At 28.6% G+C, this 18,872-nt stretch overlaps 1 protein-coding gene across 2 annotated transcripts in view; it reads left to right on the top strand.

Annotated features, from left to right (window-relative positions):
• Nucleotides 1-18,872, top strand: part of LOC108004397 (inactive rhomboid protein 1) — a 383,917-nt gene that overhangs the window by 149,231 nt on the left and 215,814 nt on the right. For both annotated transcript variants that reach the window (XM_062085198.1, XM_062085197.1), the window contains exon 3: nt 4,075-6,960. In XM_062085198.1, the coding sequence (XP_061941182.1) occupies nt 4,106-6,960 (2,855 nt within the window). In that variant the 5' untranslated portion in view covers nt 4,075-4,105. The remainder of the gene's footprint in view (nt 1-4,074; nt 6,961-18,872) is intronic.

The following is an 18,872-nucleotide window of genomic DNA, read 5'->3' as shown; positions in this document are numbered from 1 at the left end:
ACCAGCTGCGTTTTATCTTCACGACACCAACGCGTGCCATTTTCACGTTCTGCAAAGTTTTTCCACTCTTTCATCACTGATAGACGCACTGCGTCTCTATTTCGTATATTAGCGATATTCACGATAAATGGTATTTGTACTTTCTGTGCAATTTTTTTCATTATTCGAAGGATCTTTAATAATTCGTGATATATTAATATAATTTGTTGATAATAAATAAAAATTAATGGAAAAATCCAGTTTTTGTATTTTTTTTAGCTTTTTATTACTTTCTTTATTACTTATTATTCATAAAGAAAGTACTTTAATTGTTGTAATCTCACAATTTAGATGCGATTCATTTGTAAAAAATTTTTTGAATTTAGGATAAATTAGTTGTTTAATATTTTGTTGTGTTTTAATACAATTTTTAAACTTTTTATTCAGAATAATTCCATAATTATGTATCCGTTATAATATCTGAATAATTAATATTTTTTATGTTTCATAAATTTAGAGATAACAAAATTTTTTTATTATATTAGAAAAGATTATTTTTTGATGCAATATTTTAAAAATGTATTCATCTTTAAATGTAGATTCTAAAAAAAAATTAATAAAAATTGCTAGAAACTTGTATTCAAATATAATAATTCTTGAATCTAGGAAATTTTACGAATATAATGAATATAATAAATCTTTTACATAAAATGTTACAAAAATTTTACAATATAATTATTTCTGATCAAACATTATTATAACATTTTATAACAAACAATTATTATAACATTTTTGTTGTATTCTCATTTATAGATTATATTTTTGTATTTTATTCAATTGCAAAGTATTCTATGTGCATATTTATTTTAAATAATCATTTAGAATAAAGAATAAAAAAGAAAGTAATTTTTTTTTAAATTCTTTCAATTCTTATTATCAAAATAAATAAAGACAAAAAAAATAACTGAATGCCTGCAATAAAACATTATTTGTCACAATAAAACAACGTTTTCCACTTTGAAGAGAAAATAACGATAAATATATAAGAGACGTTAAAAGAGACGTTAAAAAAAAAATATTTGTTTCATGATTAAACGAAACGTTTACAAAAAACAGAAAATTGAGTGATGATCGACATTTCAATCAAGCCATCATCTCCCTCCGCCTGATCAATTATATGATTCATTCTACTCGCGTGTGATTGTAGCTTTGTATCCTCTTTTCTAACGTATTACTAATCTACTAAATAAAGTTTTTATCTACAATCTATTCTGTTCAAATATCTTTGAATTAACGAATCGATTGTTGGAATTGTGTTTAAAGGAGAATCGTTTCGCGGGAAACAACTAGAGATAAGGGACATCGATCAGTTTATAATTACCAAGTGTAATCATCTTTTAATTAAACTCCGTTTCGAAAGAGTGCTTGGTTAAATAGAAGGGTAATTAAGATTGATGAATAGTACGCTATAAAGAAGACAACTTGGAATAATTATGACACCGAGAAAATTGAACATCATCCGGCTAATCTGTTTTCTTATTTATTCGATGGAAAATATTGTGATGATGTATTACGTTAATTTCGTTATTGTTTTATTAAATTTGTTGATTGGATCAGCGGAAATTCTCTAGTTTAATTCAGAAATAAACGAGTATTTAATTGGAATAGACTTATGCTTCAGGATAGCGTCTGAATATGCATTGACACTTTCTACTTATATCATATAATTATACAGATATAAATATACTTTGTTCTTTCTTTTTTTCGTATTTTAAATATTTAAATATTTTATTAATTTTATATATTATACGTTTAATTAAATTAATATTAATTTAATTAATTTAATATTGATTTAATTTTTATTAAATTAATTTTAAATATTTCTTCAAATTAATTTTACTTATTTATTTTTAATATTGTAGTGTAGAACTGTAATATCTATTTAAATCATAATAATTTATTATCATATAATTATTATTATATAATTAGTAATAATGTTTGTAATTTAAAAACGAAGAAACAAGATAGAAAAATTATATTAAATTAATTAATTCAATTATTCGAAATATAATAATTTTGACTATTTACATTATTAATAATACACGTGAAATATGATAAAAATGTATATATTTTTTTTTAAAATATTCATATTTTTTAATTGCATTACGTTTGAAACTTCTATTTCGAATATATTTAACGAGCTTATAACGGTTGACTTTTATTGGATTGTTTTGAAACTTGGCAACATTTTTGACAGTCGATATATTCTGTTTTATATTTGACGAGATTGGAAGAGGATTATTTATTATCACTTTTTATCAAACACCGACGTGATAAATTCGGAAAAATACTAGACATTAAATTCAAAAATTATATAGAAAAATCCTACATAAAAACGTATCGTTTTTTTTAACAAGAAAATGTTATATTTGTTGCGCCAACGAAAAATAGTTATAAATACTGGAATTTAGCTGGAATGTTGAATATCGTCGAGATATCGATAACATGCATAAAACATGCAACTAAATTATATCATATTTATTAATTAATGATATAATCAATAATTAAATAGGAATGACATTGATATTTTATTATTCAATAATTATAATTATTAATTATATTTTATTTTAAATACATCTATTTATCTGAAAGTAATAAGAATATCTTAAAGAAAATTGTGACAAAAATATTTACATATTCAATAAATATATCACATAGAATATACCTTTTTTTCGATTTTTTTTGAAATTTTTCTTAATAGAAAAGCAGACTCATATTGACATATTATTTTAAAAAATTTATTATCGATAATAAAAAAAATTTTTCAAGAAAAAATTATTATTTAATAAAAATAATAATTTCTACAAAATATTTACTATCTGAATTTTATTTCAAAAAATAAAAAACATCTTAAAAAAATTTTAAAATTTCATGTATAATACGAGAAATATTTAAATAATTTCAATTATTTCAAGTTCGTGCTAAAAACATACATAATCGAAATATATATATACAAAATCAAATAAATATTTCAATGTAACACAATTTGAGAAATAACTTTACATTTGAAATACCATTTTATCAGCACCAAATAAAATAATATCTTCAAATATTAAAAATACAATCATCCAATATCTTCAAATTTTCACTTTTCTTATCAGATATTAATACTTTTTTCCAATAACATGTACAATATATTATATTTAAAAAAAGAAGTAATATCTGCAATGCAAGAAGTGAAAAAATTTCTGGATTACTATTTACTTTTTATTTTAATTTTTCAATTCTTTTTACATTATTTCAAATTTTCTTCTAAATAATTTTTCAAACATTTTCAAACAATTCAGCTAATTTAATTGATCAATAAGATCAATAAAAAAAAAAAGAATCGTGAATCCTATTTTCATTCCAATTCACGCAACGCATAGTAAAAGTTCGATGGGCCCAAATACCAGATACTTCAATACTTTTTGGGGAGGAGGATTTAAGCAGTGATCGATGAAATCGTTGTATTTCCTGGCAATTCGTTGCAGGCTTGCCAGCGGTTACGAACGACCGCACGCGTCACTCGTTCGTACACGTTTGGTCCAACGAACGAAACGCGAGCGAGCATGGCCCCAATTAATTTGCAATCGATTATACGGGCCGCGTTTTAACGTCACGTAACAAGCAATTCGTACCTGCCTGCCGGCTATATTTCTATTATGCATTATGTTTTACCATCGAGACATTAAAGGAAAATACGAGTTTAAACGCGAACAAAAGGTGATTTCGATAACCTCGATCTGCTTTGGGGTAGCGTCTTTGTTAGAGGATTAATTAAGTATTATATTACATTAAAAATTTAATTAATTTTTTTTCGAATCACCATTGAAATCGAGCTATATAAGAAAAAATGTTCGATATTTATCACGATGAAAATGAAATATTTAATAAATGTTATAATTTGAGTAAAGATAAAATATCTATTAAATCAAGATAAATAAAATTCGGATTCGGAAAAGAAGATAATTAATGACACGTACAGATTAGATTTTGTTTATCGATACAATAATATTCTCAAATCATCACTAACAACGAATCATACAATTTCAGATGTCCTGACAGCGGGCCCCGGGCCACCAGGATGCCGACAGACGACGACTATGGCCGAAGAGAACGTCTCCTACTGCACCAACATCCGATCCCTCAGTACGGGTCCTCGTCATCACCGATTCCAGGATCGAGTGGCGGAACGAGTGGAAGTGTCGGGTCCCAGATCGGTTCCACTAGCTCCTCAGATTGTTACAAACAAGCGCAACAACAGCAAACGAACGATCTACGCACGAGCGTGTCGAGCGTCGCCAATCAAGATCGTTACCAATCGGATCAATCCTCTCAAGGGAACGAGCACGTCGATTATGGAGTCCGGGAGCGAATGTCAGGCATCGAAAGGCACGATAAATCAACGGACAAGCCGACGATCGACGACTTCCCCAAGTCGTGCGCGGAAACTCGTTCGATACAGTCGAGTTGCGAGCGATTCGGCCATTATCAGAGCCAAGAGAGATTCGGCCAGCCCCCTCTGCAAACGCATCATCAGTTCACCCCAGGGAGAACGAGCAACTCTGGCCAAACGTTGCCGCAAAACGTTCTTGTCGACCGTTTTCCACGTTTCAACGAGCTCACAAGCCTCCACAGTGACCAGAGATTGTCCTTGGCCCCGAGCGAACGTTTCCAACCGGCCACCACCACCGAGCTTCGATTCCATCACCTGGCCAACGAGCTGGTCAACGCCTCCACGGGCAACGAATACGCGAACACGAATATTTTGGTTTCGGGATGCGCGACCAGTCCATTCTCGTCCGAGACGTTCCCTTCTCCGCCATCACCGGCACCCGCCAACGACCGTTTCGTCCCACCACCACCTTTGTCACCTAGCCCAAGTGAGAAGTACGCCTCGACCCAGAGTCTGGCTGGTTATCCTGCTGCTGATAGGATTTTGGCCCCAGGTTCTCCAAGCACCAGATATGGCGGGGGCACGGCACCAGCCTCACCGATGCCAGCTAAGGAACGATTCTCCTCGGCGGAACGATTATTGGCCAATCAACAGTCGTCGAGTTCTATGCACGAGTCCAAGGATCAGCAACGATACACTGGAACAAACGATCGCCTGTTGTCCGGCTCGTCACCGGTGTTGGGAAGTCTACAAGCCGGTCTACAAGGGGACAGGAACGGAATATACACAACCAGCAAGGATACAGCCGCATCGAGATACGGTGCCATTTCTACGGACCGTTTGCTCTCCTCGTCGCCTATACACGCCCCAGTGCCAGAGAGATTCGCGAGCAAGTCGACCGACAGGTACCTCGGCGATTCGCCTGTACACGAACGATACCATCGGCAGGAGACGACGTCAGGTATCCACCACGATCGTTACTCGACGATATCGTCGAGCGCTGAGAGATTCCTCTCCAATTCGCCCAATCCGGAGGCCTCCCATCAGCGATACTCCACGTCGACGGAGAGGTCTCTGCAGGTGTCGTCGAACGGCAACGAGCAGAGACGTTTGTATACCGATCGTGGCGTCGAGACGGTTTGTCAAAAGTATACGGACAGATCGACTGGATCCCCCGCGCCCACGGACTTCAACAGATATTCCAGCTTCCAGGAAGTGGGGAGCACACAGTCCAGATACAGCACAAGTGATCGTTTCAACGACCTCGCGTTACAACGTTGCGGCCAATCGCGAGCGAACGACAGATTCTGCGTGTCCAACGATCGTTACCTGGTTAGTTCGTCACCAGGACACGATGGGAGGCTGGCCAATAACGACGTGGCCAATAGATACGTCGTTTCGGGATCGTCGACCGAACGACTGCTCTCTGCGACGTCCTCCTCGTCCTCCTCCTCGACCGACACCGTCTCTCGTTATCACTCCTCCTACACGAACACCACGGCAACGCAATCCACTACGTCCAACGATCGTTTCACATCCATCTCTCCCACTCCCGAGACGGCCAATACGAATCTCCGCTCAGGAACAACCGGAACGACTAGTTGTACAGCAAGTTCCGGCTATCAGGCTGCGACAAAAACAAGCGTCGTGGACAAATATCTTCAGGTGTCGAAGTCCGTGCAGAGTTACGGAAGCGATCGTTACACTGTCGGCAATCCTGGCGACCAGTTCGATACCAGGCTCGGCCAGGACCGTTACGACAGATTCTCGAACGCTGCCGCGAGCACGGATCGTTTCACACCTTCGTCCGGTACTCCTGATCGTTTTCATTCTGCCACTGATAGATACTCGCCTGTGCGCGCCGCTGACAAGTATCTGTCCCTGCCCAAGCCCAAGGATCGATACACTGGTCGCATAACGCCGATCTCGTCTTGCGGCACGTCGGTAGCCGCCACGTCCACCGATCGAACTTACGGATCGAGCACCGCGACCGGAAGCTACGTTCCGCCAACGGCTCACACACCTGTGGAACGATATGTGCCTCAACCGCCTCCGGAGGTCCTCTACCCGGACAGATACGTGGACAGATACGTGCCACCATCCGCGCACACGCCCACCGACCGTTATGTGCCCACCAACGATCCAACCGACCCTTACATGAGACGAGATCTCGGTTTCCATCATCATTATCGGCTACCGCCACCTGCCGGCTATCCATACCATCAATCGCACTTCCGACTTCGCGGTTTCGCGTACGCGTCGCCTGGCCGCCTCGGTGGTAGCCCAGGCTCGAGCAGCTCGAGCAGCTCGACGTCTAATCAGAGGGATGGCGGGTTCTCGATGTCGCCATTGTTGCGGCCCAAGGTACGCGCGTCTGCGGTCGAATTCCCGACCACGTCCACAGGTGTCGTTACGCGCCACGTGTGCACCAACCCGCCATCTTGTTGCAATGAGGCGTCATCAAGTGGAAGATCTTGCTGCCAGGCGATTAGAAGATCATTGCCACCAGGCGCGCTACCGTCGATATCTACGCAGTCTTCTTGGTGAGTTTTTATAGTGGATTTTTTTTTTTTTATTATTATTTTAATTATTCGTAAATTATTTTAGAGATATGTACTTATCGTAGATTGATTTTTTTTATTTGAGATCATATAAGGAGAGATCATATAAGATAAAAGAAATATTTTTATATCTAACTTTTTTGTAATAATTTTATAGGCGACACAATGAACGAAGAGTAGTTTATGATTTATAGATATAATTTATAATTATAAATAATCTGCAAAAGCTCGTTTTATTTAAAGAAAACATATGAATATTTTTTTCATTTATTGAACGTAAAAAAAAATAATGATTTACGTAATATAAGATTAATATATCGTGGAATTTTTGCAAGATTGATTCTAAAACATATAAGAAATTTGATTTATAAATATGTCAATTGAAGTTTATTTATTAAGTTACTACTTATAAGCAATTGAAATGAATATTAAGTTACTTATGAGCAATTGAAATTTACATTAGATGAAGCGGAGATTTTATCTCATTTTAGTTTTATCTATTATAAATTTAAATGAAATTTATTAAACTTTTAATTTAAATTAGTAAATTATGATAAGATAATAATTTCTTATTACAAAACATATGTAGATTAATTTTGGTTTCTTTAAATATAATTATGAATTTTTTAGATAATCAATTTAAATTGTTAATTTTTATAATAAAAATGCCAACTTATAAAGAAAAATTATTAATATTACTAATTTTTATTATATATAAATAACGTAATAAATTTTTATAAGGAATGATTAATTAATAAATATTCTTAATAAAAATGAATAAGAAATATGTCATTCCATTTAAACAAAAACGTCTATAAAAATAATAATAATAATATCAAGTTATATTTATTCTGCACATTACAAAATCTTTGGACGAAACATTTTTTATACAATAAATAATATAGAAATTATTTGAAATGATCATTTCAAAAATTTTATTAAAACATAAACAATTTGGCAGACTAAAATATTAATCTCTATTACTTATTCTATCTAATCAACTATATTTGATTCTATACTTGACACTCAATCAATCAATCAAATGGACACTTTTTCCAAAATATATACTTCTTCTTTTTTATACAATAAATAATATAAAAATTATTTAAAATAATCACTTTCCTATATATCCATAAAACATTTGGAAAAATTGAAAATTTTACGAAAGCATAAACAATTTGCCAGACAAAACAAAAGCCAAAGAAATAAATTTTTAAAGTTCCCCTATCAATTATCCTTCATCTAATCAATTATACCCAATTCTATGTTCGACATTCAATCGATCAATCGTAATGGACACTTCTTCCAGAATATACATTCTCCCCCAAATAAAAGAGGAGGGATAAAACTCGAAAGATAGATAAATCTTCGTTAACGACGGAAGTTCTTGTATTAAAGTTGAATAGATTTTTCTGACCTCGGCCAGAATTCCGGGAAGAGATTTCTAGTTTAATTCTCGTGGCCGAGGTAACCGGTGGAAAAAATTAATTGCCACACAAATGGAAGTCAGCAATGGGTATAAAAGGAATTGTACGTGGAGATTGAGCCCATGGATTAGGGAATACATGGATCCGGATAATATACGTGTCTCGTGTAATCATACTGACTTTGGAATAAAGCTCACGAATTAGAATAGGTGAGCCTTAATTGCGAGATGAATGTTATTTATGGGGATGGAAAGTGGAAATCTTGTACGCAGCAAGGTTTTGTTGTAATATAGTCTGAAACTGTACGAGTGGTGCATTGTTCTCATTTACCATGAGGGTGGATATTAGGAAAACAACCGTTTCGTAGCAAGCATAATACATACGTATTACCATGGTGTTACGTTATGGTGGAAATTGAGTGCTGTAGAAAGGTCTCGTTGATTAACTCGTTGATTAATGCTATGTTTTCTTCGTTCTACAGAATTGGTTCTACAGAATTGTGCGTGTAAATGGGATCATCCTAATACTTTTGATATTTATGAGTATATACACATAATAAAATTGCTTAGAGATTCTTGATACTTGACAGATGGCTGAGTAGTAGGTAATTAATGCAGAATGTATATAAAAGTTTTCAAAAGTTAATTTCAATTCTCAATAATCATGAATAAAACGTTAAATAAATAAAGGTTTTAATTTTTATTTATATTTTAAATTTAATGAAATTAAAAGAAATATATCTATTTGATATCTTATTGTTATCTTCATTACAACATTTGTCTGTTAATTTTTCATCCTCAATTATAAAATATAATTTTAATCTAAAATTGAAATATGATATTATGAAAAAATTATATTAAATGATTTTTTTTTCGTTTAAACAGATATAATAAATGATTTTTTTTTCGTTTAAACAGATATAATAAAAGGATTAAAATAAGCAAAATAGAATTGATTTAACTGATAAAAAAAATAAACAGAATATATAATTCAAGTATAGTTATATTTCAAATTCCAGTTTTGCTTCTGTATTGAATTTTGGAGATTTTTTAAAGTATATTTGCTGTAAAAATGATAAAAGCTCTTTAAACTTTTATACAAATAAATTCCATAAATATTACTTCATTAAAATCTTAATATAAATTTTATGAAAATTTTTCATAAAAATGATTGTGATTCTATAAGAAAGAAAATGTATATTTTATTTTAAAATTACAGACATTATTCTTGAAAATGTCGATAATTGCAAAAATAGCTTTATTTCTGGAAAATTTCTATCTCTAAAGTTTTGTATAAATAAAAAAAATATATTAATTGTAATGGTATTATATTGTAAATTGTAAATATATTAAATTGTAAATAAATTAAATGACAAATATATTAATTGTAATGTTTTATTATGATAAAAAAATATTTATAAAACAATACACATTTTTATTTATCTCTGATATTTTGAAATCTCTAATTTATAAACTCGTTTTTTATAAAAAATATTTTCTTGCTTGAGAATTCGAATTAAAAGAATATTAAAAGGATTAATAATGCTTCTATTCCTTTTATTAAAATACTCTTCTGTTAAAATAATCTTCAATAAAATTGATTGATAATTGATAGTTTCAAAGGATTAAAGCTTCTATCGAGATTATATTTAACAACATACAATTTAATTGGAACAGCTAAAGTATTTTGTGAATTTATGGTGCTCTTAATATTCCAATATTGATCACGTGCTAAATGTTTGATCGTTAACGTGCAAGTTTGCGTGGCATTGGACTAATTTGATTAAATCGAGCGTGTGACTTTAAATTGAAACATATTAGTTTCTGGAAAGGGGTATCGTTTTCGAGCAATATTTTTTTCATCAATTTTTATACTATAACATGTTTGATAGTTTTATAGATAGAAAAAATATAATTTTTAATTGGATTTTTTTTAAAAATGTAATAGAGATAATTTCACAATGTTTCAAAAATGTGTTTTGTTTTTTTTTTTTTTGATCGATATGCTATTGCAGTAGATATTGAATTTTATAGATAAAAAAAACTTCAATTTCTAATGTCTATTTTTGGAAGAGAGGAATTTTCGATGATATTGTTTCATCAATTTTTATTACTTTATTATAAATATTTAATTCTGTCAAATAGAAAAAAGTTCATTGAATTATTTTCAATATGAATTTTCAATATGAATTTGTAGAAATAGAAAGTAAATATACAAATAATTTTAGTTTTCATCATTGTAGGAATATTTTTTAATATTTTTCATTTATTTAATATATGAATATTGAATATTTGATCCATTCTGTAAATATAAACAATGCAATTTTGAATATTATCATACTCATACAATTTTCACATTTTTCCAAAATAAATATTTAATTAATTAAAATTTTCGATATTAATTTTTAGAAATTTTCATAGCTTTATTATTTTAATGAATGATATAATTGAAAAATAGGACAATTTTATTTACTATTTTTATAGACTATTGAAAAACGGTTAATTCAAAGATAAATTTAATATTTATATTTTTTTAAACAATTTATAAGAATTAGAACTAATTTTAGATTTGCCTATATTATTGCACACACAAGTGGTCAAGTTTTTCATGTATTTATTATTATGTTTTTTTTATATTAATATTATATAATATAAAAAATTTGTAAATATAATATATAATGAACAAATATAGAATAAAATATTTAATATAGTGCGTATAATATCCAAAGCACAGCATTCAGTAAGAGTGTATAATAATTGAAATATAATAACTGATATAATATAATAACTTTTGAGAACCAATAATGCTTAACTCTCAAAAAATTTTCTTTTTATTTTGATTGTTATTTGAAACTATTTTAATATCCAATCTGTAAAAAGAATTTCTACTAATACAAAAATAATTGTTATACTTAAAATATATTTAAAAAATAAAAATTAATTATAAATTCTGAAATTCTGATATTCTAAAAAAGATATCGTAGAAAAAAAATATCCAATTTCAAATACATACAGAATAATTTCTAATTTTACACAAATGAACATGATATCACAGGATTCGGCCACGGTTAATGATCAAGGATCACTCGGATCGGGCACATGGCGCCTGGTAACAGGAGAAAAAGCTCGCGAGGCGTTTGATGAGACTTTGTTTCACGGTTGATAATCTCTGTTTAAAGCGTTATCTAAAAATGAACTGGAATGTAGGCCGTGTCCACATTTAGCAGTCGCACGGAAGCCGCGAGCACAGAAAGGGTCGTTACTTCTGTGGCAGTAATCAGGTTAATGGAGTATCGTGGCCCACTTTATTTTTTCATCTTCATCGGCTTCGCGCATCTCTCAAACTTTGCTGCCTTCCTTTTTCCTGTTTCAAAGTCAATGATGCATTACTATCCAAAGATTTCGCCCACCTCTTGGAATCTTGAAGATTTTTTTTCCTTTTTTTTTTTAGAGAGATACGTGTATTGTTTCGTATCGTGCCTATGTTTTAAGAAAGAAATAAAAATTTTTCAATCTAGAAAAAGAAGAGAGTATTTATTATAATAAGGATGTTGTCAAGTGACCCATCATGGAATATGTTACATGGCTATGATGAAATCAAATTGATCGAATTTATTGAGATCAATCACTTCTAAGAAGTTTAAAAATAATGTAGATAAAGATAAAGATTCTTTGAAAAATTGAATTCATATCGTAATATCGATATTTTATTGTAATTTTCTGACTTTTTAATTTTTATTTATTATTTTAATTGATTCTTGTTTAAAGTGATACAGATTTGAAATGATTTGGTTTTAACATTATCATTATCAAATTTCAGAAATATATAATTCTTCTTAATAAGAAGTTTAGAAATGTGAAAGTATTTAAACATCATTTATTGACATCATAGTATCTTCAAATTTAATGAAAAAAGAAATTGAAGATATTACAATAGATAATATATGTAAAATAAAATATATTTTGTAAAGGTTGTATAAAAATCTCTACTAAAAAGTAGAGATTTAATTATTAAAACTTCACAATAGAAACAAGATGAAACGAAATAAATATAATAGATTTTTACAAGACAACTTCATATAAACGGTATAAAATCAGAAAGATGAATTCCAAACTTTTTTGAGACCTAAATAAATTATATAATCTCTTCTACACCATTAATCACATAATATTACACTTCTTGCGAGCATCATCTCATCCAAATCCTAATTTCCAAAACTACAAATACCTCAAAATGAGCTAATATATCTTTTCTTCTTTAGAGAATATACAAAAATACCGTTATACCATTTATAAAACTGTATCTAAATTCTAAATTCTAAACCCACTACAATTGGTTCTACAATTGGATACAATTTCAATCGCGTCCCGTTAACGATAATTCCCCTTAAAACCGGTGATGTTTAATTAGAGTTCGAGTACGTCAGCGAATTTTCACGGAACCGGAAAACACGGAGGAGGATACTACACTCTGCCAGTGTGTCGAATGTCTCGTGAAAAGGGAGGGGGAGGAGATCGGGCAGACGGTATCCCGAAAACTGAAGCCAGGCGATTCCTTTCGTTCTACGAAGGGTAGGAAGAGATTACGTCGGCAGGCTCGTTCCGCTGAGTGTTCAGTTTGCTTTGGGATATCGGCTTCACCCTCGCGAGTTTGCCGAAAGCTTTGTGCTGGTCAAGCCGATTGTAACGTCCTGCCCCCCATCCATCGTATCCCTGATGAGGAGGAACATGCCAGTTCGATGGAGAAAAGTGTCCTCCCCCGTGAAAGAATTCTTCGCGTTCGATCTCATTGTCTCTTGTTGGTGTTGTTTTACGCATGCGCGTTGAAAAAGTTGCAAAGATTGAATTCTTTTTTGTGATGAACGATCTGCGTGATTATTATAAATTCAGGATTAATTCGGAATTTTGTTGAAATAAAATTGGTATTTATTTATTGTGTTATTGTCAAGCAAGGAGAGAATCCGAGGAAAAGATATAAAATAATTCAATGTATGAGAATGTATATTATATATATATTTAGACATATAAAATTAAGAAACAAAAAAAAAAGGAAAATTTGTGAATATATTTATATTTTTCATTCTCTGAGATGAATAGATCGGAATTAAAAATATCGATTAATTGTTTCTTAATATAAAACTTTATGAAGATTAAGCAGAGATGAGAAATATAAACAAATTTGCGAATAATTTATTTCTTAATTTTGTTTAATAAATATCTGTTAAATAATTTATTAAATAACTTGAAAACGATTTGAATGGATTAGATTAAATTTACGCGAGGAAAAATTTCTTGATTCAAAAGGAATAAATGATTTCTCTTTTTTGGAAATGTGCAAATATTTTTATTGTATTTTTCATAATCAATAAATCATGTTTTTAGTATATTATAATATAAGTATAATATAATATATTATTTTGAAAAATGTATTAAATCAGTTATAGTGAGAGCAGTTTAAATAAGATAATCTAATAATTGGAAGTCATAATATGCTATTTTTTTATATATTTTATTAAAATTATGTGTTATAAATGTTTAATTTAGAAACACCAAATAAGATTCTATATTATAATATCAAGTTCTCTCAATAAATTTGTTTTTGCAATATAATTTCTTCATTTTTTCTTTTTGAAAGCTTCGTAATTCTACTTTTGACTTTATGATCCTACTTTGACACACTTATAAAATACTAATTAATGATTTTAAGATTTTAAGATCTTAAGATATACACATTCCACATTAAATTAAATTTCTGAAAAATAAAAATAAATAATAGTCTAAATAAATAATAGAATATTTTAATATTAATAAAAATATTAATAAGACAATATAATATTCGTCAGATTTGAATGAAAGCAAAAAGAAGATAAATTTTTGGAACAATCTATGTACAAATATATCGGCGAATTCTTTCTTCTTGTCTTCCTATTTTTATTTGTTTTCTGTTTTCAATGTTTTTACTATCGAGAATGAGATATCTCGATTACACAATGTTATACATGCAAGATATCTCTTATCATGATGTTGTCTGTAGAATGACGTATAGACGAGATATCTTGTATCGCAATTTTCGTTATTGCTATGAAGAAGAAAATTTTATAAATTTTTTTTAATGGTTAATGTTTCATCCGAAAATTTATGATAAAAAATTCATTTAAGATTTTTGAGATATTTTGAATAGAGAGTATAATAATCAAATATAGTAAATTAAAAATATTTTTGAAAAATAATTTTTATTTTATACATATTATATTCATTTTGTATATGTAATATGAATTATCATGCTGAATCACATGAAATTAATATGCATCTATTAATAGTCAAGAAATAAAGAATATAAATATAAATATATAAATAAATTATAATATTTATATATTTTAAATAATATATACATATATTTTGTATCATCAATAGTTTTAATACCATAATTTATATCATAGTAGTTTTTAATATTGTTTCCTTCGATTTATTAGTAGTTAAGAAATGAAGAATATAGATATAATAAATAAATTATAATATTTACTATATACATATATTTTATATCATAATAGTATTAATATCATAATTTATATCATAATAGTTTTAATACTGTAATTTATACCATAATAGTTTTTAATATTGTTTTGTTCGATACGTGAAAAGTTTTCAAATTTCAAAAAATTTCATGGAATTAATAATTATTTCTTTTTTACTTCGGCATCTATCCGCATTTCCTTAACTGAAATAGTTTCCGGTAGTTTCCGCTTCCGTGAATTCGAAATTTCGTTGCTTGCAGGCACAACCATGAGATTCACACAGTGGATTGTCGATTAACCGGATGGATTTTACGGTTCCTCGATTCCTCGAGTACTTGAAAATAAAATAAATTCGTTCTTTCAATTCGTTATTGTGCTAAACCAAGTCATTTTTAATCATTTTCTCGGTTAACCGTGTAATGCTCCTTGAATTTCAATAAGTATGTCACTTTTATTATTAAAAATAGAGTGAATGTAATAACTGCCACGTTATCTATTTTACTCGATGAAAATGTAATATATAATATAATTTAATAATAATAAATTCATGATAAATTCTTCCGAATTAATTAGAAAATTTAGAATTTATGTATTAATATAAGATTATAATTTGGAAGAGTTTCGCTAAGGAATTTCAAATAAAATCATTAAAATTTATATTAAATTTATTTATTATAAACGAAGTCTGCTAAATAAATATAATAATATAAGATATTAATATATTGAGACACATTTTGAAGATTGAAGATTTCAGAGATCACGTATAAAACGATAATAAATGAAATTATTCTCGTAGTTTATTTATTATAAATTGTACCAATTTAAATTCGCGTTAAATGAAGCGAAATAGAGATAGAGCACGTGTATTCATAAGTTAATATTTTAAAATAGCTTTCTTTGTATCTTTTGTACTTTCCAGTTTTCAAATATTATATTTTATGCAAATTATCATATTTGATATAATATTACAATTTTAATATAAATTGTACAAAATATAATTACAATATAATTTTATTTTTTATCATGATTATGATTCTTACATCATTATGAAAAAATCATTACCTATATATTTAATTTCTCATTTTAATTTTATCTTACATTTTTTTCTAAGACTAAGAAATCAAAAAAATAAGAATTCAAGGATCATTGCAATGTTAAACGAATCGTTTCACAGTTATTATCCTACGCTCATTGATTCCATATTGAATTTCTGATCCAATATGAAACAAACTTGGAAAATGAAGTTTCACGATCATATTTCACGTCTCAGATTCCATCGTAAATAATAGCTAAAAGAAGAAAAAAAAGAAAGAAAGAAAGAGAAGGAATGCTTAAAAGCAAGGATCACGCAATAAGCTTGAACGAACTTCGAGGTCCTTCGTTATTATATTTCATCTTTCATGCATGAGAATTTTCGTTCGCTTTAGCCTAGTTTTCGTGGCAAGTTTCATCCTCTCTTGCTCTATCTCTATCTTTCCATGTTAACAACCCGAAAGATCAACACGTTGAAAGTTCGATACATCGGGATTAACGAGACGATTAGAACGACGTATTTCTGACATTAAGGAAGTTAGAATTATAATCGGCTCTTCGATGCATATAGCAGAAAAAATAGGTAATATTTATATATTTATCGCGGAATTTGTATTTTACTTTGTTCTTTCGAAATAAATTTATTGACATGGGTTAAGAAACAAACTGATTATTTGCAAAATATATATTTTCATATTTCTTCAAAATTAATTGGAAATAAAATTAATATAGGAAAAAAATATATATCAGTGAAAAATAAGTTTCTTTTTCTAAATATTTGTTTGCATAAAAATCTAGTAGAGATAAAAAAATATAAAAAAAGTGTGAATGATTCTTTCTTAATTTTTATTAGTAAATATAAGTCTGAGATAGAAATTGAATCTCTTTATATTTGATATGTGGATATGAATGGAAATTTCTTATAACTTTATTTATACAGTATTTTAGTAGCTTGAGTATTATTTTAAGTATCTCGATTATTATTATTATATTATAGTGATAGGAAAAAATTATATAATATGATAAGCAAACAAAATTTTTTGAGGTTATGTTTCTTGAGATTTCGTAGACATCAATATCTTTTTTTAAAAATAAGACTATATATTTTTATCATCATAATAAATTCAATGATTTCAAATAAAAAAATTCGGAAATGTAGTCAATCTTCGTAAAACACTTTAATTCGTTCTGTATTGTATCGAAATAGGATTAAATGAAATCTGATTAATACAATCAGAAGAATATTAACAATAAGTTTATTGTTATTAAAGCGATGATAATTCTAAGTTTTTTTTATTTAATATGATTATACGGAACTTTAAAATTAATTTTAAAATTAATTAATTATATAAATTTTATTACATAACATTATAAATAAATTTATTAATTCATTATAATTATCGTAATTTTTTTACTCTATTGAAATCGTGCTAAGAGGATTGATTGTACTTAAGAATAGATACGAATGTGAATGAAACTATTGAATAAAAAAATTGGTGATGGAAAATTTATTTAAAAAAATATTCAAAATGATGTTCACAGATATCTGCAGCTTATGAAAAATTTCAAAGGGATTATAAATTTAATTTCTTTGATGGAAAACGAAAATATTATGAATGTGAAAAAAAGTGTAGTCAAAAAAATTGAGGGATTAAAACTGGCTTAACATTGTTTATGAAAGCTGTTTCGTTAAAGAAAAAAAGAAGAATTTGAACGGAATAATTTTCCAATGGAATGCGCTTGCCAACTTTCAACCTGATGAGAACTTTTTTCGTTGGAGCATTATTGAGTTGTTTAAACTCTGGGATTTCTGATCAAATATTTATACGGTTCATTTGCTTGTGTTTGATGTGGTTTAATCGTGATTATATTATTTTAACAATATTTTGTATTTGTTATTTTGCTTTCTTCGTTCACTGATGAGCGAACCACGTAAGTTATTAATACATTCACACACTATTTTTATAACAAATTATTCCTAATTTAATTTTTTTCTTATTCTTTGATGAAGTTTACAGATTTATAGATATTTTTGCAATGATGGAATATTTTGATGAAAATTAACAAGGCATATATAAATATGAGACTTTTTATAATATCTTAATATAGTAATACAACAAAAATAAAAAAAAAATTAATATAATTTAAAAAAAAATTTTTTGATCAAAAGTATTAATTAAAATACTTATAAATATTTTTATATATTTATTATTTTTTTTAATTATAATCTTTTTTTTATATTTTATTTTATTTTATTTTATTATTATTATTATTATTATTGATAAAAAAATTATGAATATTTAAATTTTGGAAATAATATCAATAAATTTCGAACTATAAGATTATTGATTTTATAAAAAATTAACTGTTATTTCATTAGAATTTAATTTTATTTTTATTCTGCATATTCATATATACGTAGAATATATTATTCTTTATCTTTTAATTTCAATTATGCAAATATTTTTAAAATGTTAAATTAAGTTACTTATTGTTACTCACAATTGATCGTACATTACTTTAATAATACATATTATTAGTATCAATTTATTTTATTTTCATTTCTGAACAGTAATTTTATAAATTTACAAATATTCTCTAGATCATATCATTATTATTCACTATTTATATCTTTATTAATATATTATTTTAATAACACGTTATTAGCATTTAATTTTCTTTTCATTTTTTTAAAAAAAGATTATTTATTAATAAGAAAAATTTCTTATCTATTTGAATTCTTTTTATCGATTTTCAAAATTAACATTTTACTAACATTTTCCATCAGTGTGATGCATAAAATGAATGAAACTACCAAGACTACTTGGCATAGAGGAAATTTCGATGGAACAAACGAATTGAAAATTACGCATACATAAGGGATGGTGAGCTAAATTCTGAAACTCTTTGAATATTACAAA

The sequence above is a fragment of the Apis cerana genome, linkage group LG14 (assembly GCF_029169275.1).
Source record: "Apis cerana isolate GH-2021 linkage group LG14, AcerK_1.0, whole genome shotgun sequence".
NCBI classification, from domain to species: Eukaryota; Metazoa; Arthropoda; class Insecta; order Hymenoptera; family Apidae; genus Apis; species Apis cerana.
Note: the sequence above shows the minus strand (reverse complement) of the source record. Positions and strands in the feature narration are given on the sequence as shown.